This window comes from Plasmodium fragile (genome assembly GCF_000956335.1).
Source record: "Plasmodium fragile strain nilgiri unplaced genomic scaffold supercont1.10, whole genome shotgun sequence".
Classification (NCBI taxonomy): Eukaryota; Apicomplexa; class Aconoidasida; order Haemosporida; family Plasmodiidae; genus Plasmodium; species Plasmodium fragile.
In genome coordinates, this window is record NW_012192590.1 from 114,432 (window position 1) to 123,169 (window position 8,738).

Consider the following 8,738-nt stretch of genomic DNA (forward strand, 5'->3'; position numbering starts at 1 on the left):
TGCATTTTCGAGCTTTTTTTTTTTTTTTTTTTTTTTTTTGTTCATAATTTGTCAGACTGATAAATTGTCAAATTGTGAAGTTGTCAAGTGGCTAAGCTGCCAAATTGTATTTATTCCATTTTTAATTTTCTACTTTGAACACACATTTTGAATAATTCGTCAAGGGCGCATAAATTGGCGAGAACTTGCGAAATGGAAGGAAGGAAAAAAGAGAAAGAGATGGAGATAGAACGATAACTTAAGCAACTAGTTTTTTTCATGCAAAAGACCTGCAACTGTTCCCCCTTACATGTGTAACTATTGTATTTTATTGATTTTAAAGGTAACTTTGTGAATGACTCTTTTAAATTTATTTTATGCCATATGGTCCTCAGAGAATTGTGTGTTTTTTTTTTTTTTACCATCTTTGTATAAGCTAAAACAAGTGTGCGTGAAAAAAAAATTGACATTCACGTATAAGTAAATTCATTATTTGCAATGTGCTGCAATGCAATGTGCTAAGATGTATAATATGGTGTGACGGAAGGCATCCATAACCCACTCTCCTTACACACATTTGTACATTGCCCCATCCCACCCTCTTGTATGCACATTTTCGTGTGCTCGTGCGGGGACAAATGTTTTTCCCCCCTAAACCCGTTGCCTTCCGTATGGTGTAGCTATGAAATGTGTACTTTGTGAAGATACACACAACAACAACACTTATCATTTCGTGAAGTTATCCCAACTTTGAACAATGTTGCTTTCGAGCTCCGAGTCGAGCATTTTCAGCGATACTGATTATGATGTTAGCAGTGAGGACGAGTGCAACTATAGCAACACAGATGAAAAGATAAAAAATGTGAAATACTTCCATAAAAAAATAATCAAACTGTTTTTAAAAAATAGAAAATATTATGAACAAATAAAAAAAATTGCACTTAGCTATATTAGCAAAATAGAAGACATCCAATTTTCGAATATTCAAAACAATGAACAACAGGGAAGCAATGAGCACATATACAATTTTTATTTTGACCCCTACGATGCGATTCAGCATGGGGAAAACAAATTAATATATTACATGCAGAATAGCTTCCACAAGTTTATTGATGTTATGAACAATTACTCAATTCCTTTTTTCTTTCGACTTATCTTCCTGAGTTGCTATTTCGAGTTTTTGTATAGCAGAGAGGTAAAACAGGACGTAGGGGACAGCGACTTTGGCAAGGGGAGAAACCATTCGCCTACCAGTCATGTGGACAATCGGGGGGAAGCTACGAATGCCCAGTGGGGATATACAGATGGTGGCGCTGCACATGGGTACGGAGATATCTTGAAGAAGGGGGAGCATGACGAAGCGACAGGGAGGGATAGCGTAGGAGAAGAGCCGAACGCGGGTACCAAGTGTGGAAGCTTAACGGAGGAGAATAAGAATGAGAAGGGAAAATGTCAAAATGGAAGCACGCCCTTAAAGTCGGATGAGAAAGGGGGCGCAAAACAGGGAGGAGAAAAAGGTGAAGAAGAACTCTCCCCCTACAATTTCATAGTCTACAATTTCAGCAAAGACAAAATGGTTATGGAAGAAATCGACATGTACAGCTCATGTCTGATAAAAGGAATTTTGTACTCATACAAAGATTATTCCTTTTTAAAAGATGAAAATACAAAAGCCAAAATAAATAATTGCTTGAAAATGATATTCGACAAACAAAATATAAAAATTATATGTCGAGTGGAAAACGTGCCCTACCTGCATGATATACATATTAGCTATTTGCAAGAAATACGAAATAAGCACATTGGGAAATTCATAAGTACAGAGGGGATAATAACCCGAGTGGGAGAAAAAAAAATATTAGAGGAATGCAAAAAGTATAGGTGTACCAAGTGTGATAAAATAATTAAAAAAAAAGCCATCCCTGAGTTGTATTATAACACGCAAATGGTGTTTAAGTGCCCCTATTCCCAAATCAACCCTAACATACCCCCCTCTTCCTCTTCTTCTTCTAAAAACAATTTGGTAAGCAAAGAAGTAAGCATAAGAAGGAAATATATGAATAAAGACATGGGAAAAGAAAGTAGGACGGGGAAAGCAGGGTCATATATTAATAACGGCTCCAAGTTTTTTAAGAAAAATCGTTTTTACGGCTATGCTAATTATAGGTCAAGGGGTTATTATGGCAACAAGCGTAGTAGCAAATGGAATTTCTCCTACAGAGCAAAATATTATAATAAAAATACATACAGTGGAAATAAATGTAATGGCACAAATTTCGAATTCTTAGAGAATGAAGTTAAAAGAGTAGACTACCAAGAAATAAGAATAAAAGAAACGAGTAAAACGAATATCCCCTATTCCGTGACGGTAGTCCTTTTGGAAAATTTAGCTGGGAAATATCACCCGGGAAAAAAAGTAATTATAAATGGCATTATTTTAAGGAGGTGGAAGAAATTGTATAAAGACATTAGGTGTGAATCGGAGCTGTTTATCGAAGCAAATAATGTTCAAATTAAACAAGTGGAAGGTTCAAGGGGTAAGGAGGTAGCACTGGACGACGAGTTCGCCAAGTGTATAAATGCCCTAACGAATGAGGCGCAGGGGAGAAGTAGCGGGGTGATTACTGTGGAGGGAGATCGTGCTACAGGCAAGGCAAGGAACACTAATGTGAATGATAATCTTGGGGGTGACCCCGAGGGGAACCCCACATATGACGAAAAGGGAAGGCCCATAAGATCAGCGCATGTGGGGAGTGGCTACTGTATGGGACAAAATTCGGAGCAGCAGCGGGAGCAGCTGGAACAGCCGCAGGAGCAGCAGCAGCGGCAGGAGGAGGAATGTGCAAAGAACCCACCATGTGGTAGCAACGTGAACAGAATAAAAAACAATCTGAGCGAAAATGTGACGGATGTAAAGATGGACGTCCCAGAAAGGACCCTGTTTGAAAAATATTGGCTCCTCTTCAAAAAGAATAAATTCGAAGGAAAGAGACACCTCTGTGATAGTATGTGCCCCAACTTGTACAATTGCAAAATGTCCAAGATAGCGGTGCTGCTGGTGCTAATAGGGGGGAACAAAATAAATGAGTCTGATTCCTTCTACAATGAAAATAATAAGTGGAAAAAATATTTCAACCGCAGCAATGAAGAGGCAGGCACAGCGAGTGGCGGCCATAGCGACGAAGACGAAGACGAAGACGACGGTGATGAAGAGGTGGATGAAGACGATGATGAGGAGGTGGACGAGGACGAAGAAGATAACCCCTCCAGTTGCGAAAACAGACGTGTGAGGAAAGCGAAGAACAGAAAATGGCGTAACGCCAAGGAGGGAGGACGCACAAGTCACGGACACGAAAATGCAGCCAGGAGAAGACGCAGAGGGGGAAAAACAAAGCACAGGAAGGGTAGAGGAAATAATTTCTCGTCTGACAATTGCGACAAGAGAACCTTGTGCCATTTGTTACTCGTGGGAGACCCAGGCACAGGAAAATCACAGCTACTCAAAGAAGTACAAAAAATAAGCAGCATTTGTACTAACGTGTCCGGTATGTTTTGTACCACTGCTGGCTTAACTTGCGCAGCCATAAAAGAGGGGAACAATTTTATGCTAGAAAGTGGAGCCCTAGTTTTAGCAGATAATGGAGTTTGTTGCATTGACGAATTTTGTCTAATGAAGAATGAAAATAAAAATGCTATTCATGAAGCCATGGAACAACTAACCATTTCAGTAGCCAAGGGGGGCATCGTGGATAAATTACATTGTAGGTGCACTATTATCGGTGCATCTAATTTCGAGTTACATAAAACGGCTACGGGAAATTTAGCTTCCTGTGAGGATAAGGTTCTCACTATTAACCTCTCGTACCCGCTCCTAAGCAGATTCGACATGGTTGTCATAACAGAGGACAATAATGAAATTGATTCGAAGGTTGCTGATTATGTGTTGTCACAGGATGTGCGGTCTGGTTGTGCTGGTACCGGTGGTTTAGTGAAGAAGGGGACAACCTTATGTCGCCGCTCTGTGCAGGACGGGGGGTGGTGGGGTTCGTACACGCTTGATGGGGGAAGCGTCCAAAAGAGCCCGACTAAAATGACTAATGAAAGGCGCTTCGCGAAAGAAGCACAACATGCAAATTTCCCTGAAGAGGAGGAAGGGTGGACCGGAGGACACGCCTTCAAAATGCCTCAAACAGAAGGCACCAAAATTGTGTGGTCTTGCGAAAAGCTCAAGGAATATATTTACTACGTGAAGAATAATTGCTCTCCAAATTTTAATAAAAACTCAAAGCTAATTTTAATTACATACTATTCCATGTTACGCAAGCATAATGACGGTGATAACGGAACGACCGTTAGGACGCTAGAAAGTTTAATACGGCTAAGTGAGGCGCATTCGAAAATGATGCACAGCGACACGGTGTCCTCTGACGATGTGATTAATATCGTGTTGTTATCAGAGCTAAGTTTGCGTGGGTATAAAATAGCCGCCAAAACGAACTCCAATAATATTCTTATAGCTAGGTCGGGTATACTGGACAACCTCAGCGACTCGCTGCTCTTTTATAATAATATACACAGCACACTTTACTCCTTGGACGATGTGTTATTCTATGAGTCGTTATACAATTATTTTAAAAAGCTCCTTTTGGAGAAGCTCAATTTGATAGAGCGCGGCGGGGAGATCCACACCATGGCTCTGTAAAGAAGAAGAAGAAGAAGAAGAAGAAGAGGGTGGATTCTTGCTCCCCCCTGCTGCTGCCATTTCGCAGGTCGTCTTTTTTCTCAATCTTTTTCGTGGCACACGATTGGGATAAATGGGTTTTATGCCCCTTTTTTTTGGCAAAATTATGCCCTTTTTTTTTCTTCATTTTTTTTTGGCAAAACTGAGGTGCATTCACTTCAATCGCAGCGTGCGGGGATTGGGCGCGCAATGTTTGCATGGGGCCACTTGTCACTTAATTTATATTTGCCCTCCCCTGCGTCAATTTGGCGCAGTCCCCTTTTTTTTTTTTTTTTTTTTTTAAGAACCAACTGAACCGTAAGTTATTCCTCGTTTACGCCCTCTTCGAAGTTATTCATTTGTTGACCCCTTCGTCGCGTGCAGTTTCCCCCTTGGGCTATTTGTTTAAAGCTAATTGGGAATTTTTTCTTGTTTTCATATTTTTTTATATATATTTTTATATATTTTTAGAGGGGGAAAGCAGAGGAAGGAGGGTGTATAACATTTGCTGCGGGGCGTGGGGGCAACAGCACGAGGACGGTTGTGCGAAAAAGAAATATACATATACATATATATTTATGAATGTATATAATGTACGGATGTTTGTGCTCTCCGCTTAATCAAACAAAATCACATGCAACTTGCAACTGTTGCTGCTTCCCCTGCGAAGGAAGAAAAAAAGGGGGATAGCAAAAGGGTAACATGATCCCAAAATGGATATAAAAGTGCTTGATGATGAAATTATGCTGTCTGATGGACGGGTCATAAGAATGCCCGTTAAACAAGCAGAGGAAAAACAGAATGAAAAAGGCAAAGGGAAAATAAAAGTGGACAAAGTACCAAACGTTTGGGGAAGCAGCGCAGGAGCAGGAAGTGATTATTTTGATCTGTACCGAAAGCAAAGAAATGAGGAAAATGAAAGAATCGAGCTAATGGAGAAGAAGTGGAAAGAATATACACAAAATCAAATATTCCAAAGTAAGCGGAAGGAAAAAATTGAGTATATAGAAAAGAAAAGTTTAAAAAAAAAAAAAAAAAGACAAATGAGGAAGAACAAAATTAGGGAGGTACGAAATAGTAAGAAGGCTAAAGTTCAAGGGGACAATGACGAGAAAGAGGAAAAGACCACCGACCAGGCGGAGGAGGAAGACTCCTGTCGTCCACGTGATTATGATAATTCCAAGGAGGTGAATCAGTTGGTCTCCTCCAAGAAGAAACATCCCAATCGTGCACCTACTGCTATTGATGCGGATGCGGATGCGGATGAGATGGTCAAATCTGATGAGGCAGAATCGGAAGAGGACGAGCATGATGATAAATTGGGGGCCCACCACCCCGTAGACACAGACTCCTTTCTCGTGGTTAAGGAGGGGGACGAGGAACTCTTCTAAGCTTTGGTGTGGACGGCACACATTTATGTCTTCACCCAACTGTCCGACCAACTCGCCTTAAGTTTTCCATTATCCTTTTGTCCACCTGCATTTGTCTCTTATAAGCCAAAGCAACTTTGAGCAGACCCACCTCGTTCAAGCTTGTGCTTAGCAGTTGAAAGGAATGGGGTTCATTCAACTGTGGGGTAAACTTCCCCGTTGGAATGACAATGCTTGGGAGTCCTGTGATTGATGACACGACGGAAAATATTTCTTTCATGTAGTTGTTATATCTTTCAGGGGTGGGTGGTATTTCATTCTGCAACGTACGATCAGTATGTGAATTGGTTGAAGAATGCTGCCCCTTCTGGGCTGTATCCTTTTCTAAATCTGGGCTACCCCCATGAGGGGTGCTTAAGGACTCTTTCAAATTGTTTGACCTTGGTAAGGAAGGAAGTAATAAAAAATTTACTTGGCCAAAAATTCCATCGAGTACTCTACTTAACCGCCGCTTCACATTTGCAAAGATGTGTCGTAAAGAACCATCTGGGAAAAAAGACGAAATTATGGATCCACCAATAATTCTCGTTAACACCTTTTCACTGATCAGAGTGGATCTTACATGTCTAACAAAATTTTTTTTTTCTAATTCATTATGAAGATTGTAGTTTATCCCATTCATTCTTGAGATATTGCTATTTGCCATTGTCATGGAATACAAATAATATATATAACAGTAATCACTTAACTGATACAAATCTGTATTAATAAAAGTTCCTCCCATTTGTTCAATATTTTGCCTGACCTGTTCATAATTTTGATACGTCAAATTATCTACAAAGTATTTTTTTTTTAAAAGTTCCTCACTTAGGTAACCAAATTTCATTCCTCTCAATGGACATTTATTTTCACAAAAATTGGGAGAAGTTTCAAACTTTTTTAACTTGAAATGAAAATTTTTTTCTTTCCCTTTAAGAGTAGTTAGATCATTTTTATCACCTCCTGAAAGCACATCTAAAAGGATGCTACAATCATAAACATTGTTTACTATGAGTCCTACAACATCAGTTTCTTCATTATAAGGGATGATGCCATATCTACTTATCCTTCCATAAGTAGGTTTCATCCCTATGCATCCACATAACGCAGCTGGGGTTCGAATGGATCCTCCGGTGTCCGTATTCACTGAACAATTCATAATTCTAGAACCTACACAACTAGCTGATCCGCCAGATGATCCACCACAAGATAAATCATTTTCATTGAAAGGATTTTTCACATCCCTTCCTGTACAAGATCCCATTGCAAATTCATCTAAATGAGTCTTCCCCACAATTACGGCTCCATTTTTTTTTAACCTTCTTACAACAGTACTATCATAGGATGGTTTATAATTTTCTAAAATTTTACTACCACATGTGGTTGGAATATTCTTTGTGCAAATATTGTCTTTTAAAATGATAGGCACTCCGAACAGTTGCGGTAGGTCCTCTAAATCATCACACTGGTCATAAAGACATTTTAGTTTTTTAATTTGCTCATATATTTCATCAACACTGTACAGGTAGGAAAAGCTGTTGAACTGATTGAGACGTCCCTCAGTGACGCTCTTCATTATCATCCGTTCAAGTATATCTTTTATTTTCTTATGTGAAAATATTTCTCTCCTAATTTGGTATACCTCCGAGGTGCACATCTCACTTGATCCATCTCGAATAGGTACAAAGTGTGTACCCTTTTTATATTTCTTTGTACTTCCCATATGTGTACATTTTGATGGGGGTAAAATGTACAAGGAGGTTGTAACCTTTCTGAGTTGTCTGCATTTCTGTTGGTGAGCCCCTTTCCTGAATGCCTTATTCCTTCCACAAATAAATTTTTTTTCATCCAGCTTAATTGCACATATTGTTTGGACGTTCATAAAAATGACCCCATGTAGTAGTAAGAGGAGGAACGTACACAATAGTTTTGTGTTCACTTGGAAGGGGCACCCTAATCGTTGGTACGTCCCCATTTATATGTGTAGTGTATAGTGTGTAGTGTCTCCTTCCTAAAATATCATTTTAAATGTGATTTTCCATTTTTACCAACTCGGGGGGAAAGCAACACTTATGTTTTGTGCTGCCCACACGCTGTGCGTGTACAACTGGGCTGATTACTTAGCAGAAGAAGTTTTGAGAAGTACAAAAACTTTCCATTGGGCTTACGCGTATTTGTGTGTGGGGGGGGGGGCGGTGGGAGAGCACAACTACATCGATGCATATCCCACTTCCAAGAGGAATTGTATCGAATTATTCTTTTATAATTCATGTGTTCATTTTGTTATTATAACTGGGTTGATATTTTCCCATTAAAGTTTTTTTTTTTTTTTCACAATTTGGAATGGCGGCTACGCGGAAGTTAGAAGCTATATATTGAGGAGTATTCCTCTTGTGACCTTTTATTGAAAAAGAGGGACGGACATTTCAACCGGCTCTCGTACAACTGTACTGCACGAAAGCAGCAACTATCGAAAAGTGCATGCTGCTGTTCCTTTGAGACATTTTAAAAATGGAAGAATCGAAATTGGGCGGTAACCAAACTGGGTTAAATTATATAGCGGTAATAAAACAGTTCGGTATGCTTAGCCGTTGAAACATTGCACTTTTTTTTTTTTTTTTTTTTTTTTT

At 39.5% G+C, this 8,738-nt stretch overlaps 3 protein-coding genes across 3 annotated transcripts; 2 read left to right on the forward strand and 1 right to left on the reverse strand.

The window, feature by feature from the left end:
- Window positions 1-736: 736 nt before the first annotated feature.
- Window positions 737-4,681, forward strand: AK88_01182 (uncharacterized protein; the record flags this gene model as incomplete). Its single annotated transcript, XM_012478818.1, has 1 exon — window positions 737-4,681. The coding sequence occupies one exon, from the start codon at window positions 737-739 to the stop codon at window positions 4,679-4,681; it is 3,945 nt and encodes a 1,314-aa protein (XP_012334241.1).
- A 731-nt stretch (window positions 4,682-5,412) lies between these two features.
- On the forward strand, window positions 5,413-6,090 carry AK88_01183 (uncharacterized protein; the record flags this gene model as incomplete). Its single annotated transcript, XM_012478819.1, has 1 exon — window positions 5,413-6,090. One exon carries the CDS (start codon window positions 5,413-5,415, stop codon window positions 6,088-6,090), a length of 678 nt encoding a protein of 225 aa, XP_012334242.1.
- A 31-nt stretch (window positions 6,091-6,121) lies between these two features.
- AK88_01184 (uncharacterized protein) lies at window positions 6,122-8,083 on the reverse strand (the record flags this gene model as incomplete). The annotated part of the gene is made up of 1 exon (XM_012478820.1): window positions 6,122-8,083. The coding sequence occupies one exon, from the start codon at window positions 8,081-8,083 to the stop codon at window positions 6,122-6,124; it is 1,962 nt and encodes a 653-aa protein (XP_012334243.1).
- Between the last annotated feature and the right edge of the window lie 655 nt (window positions 8,084-8,738).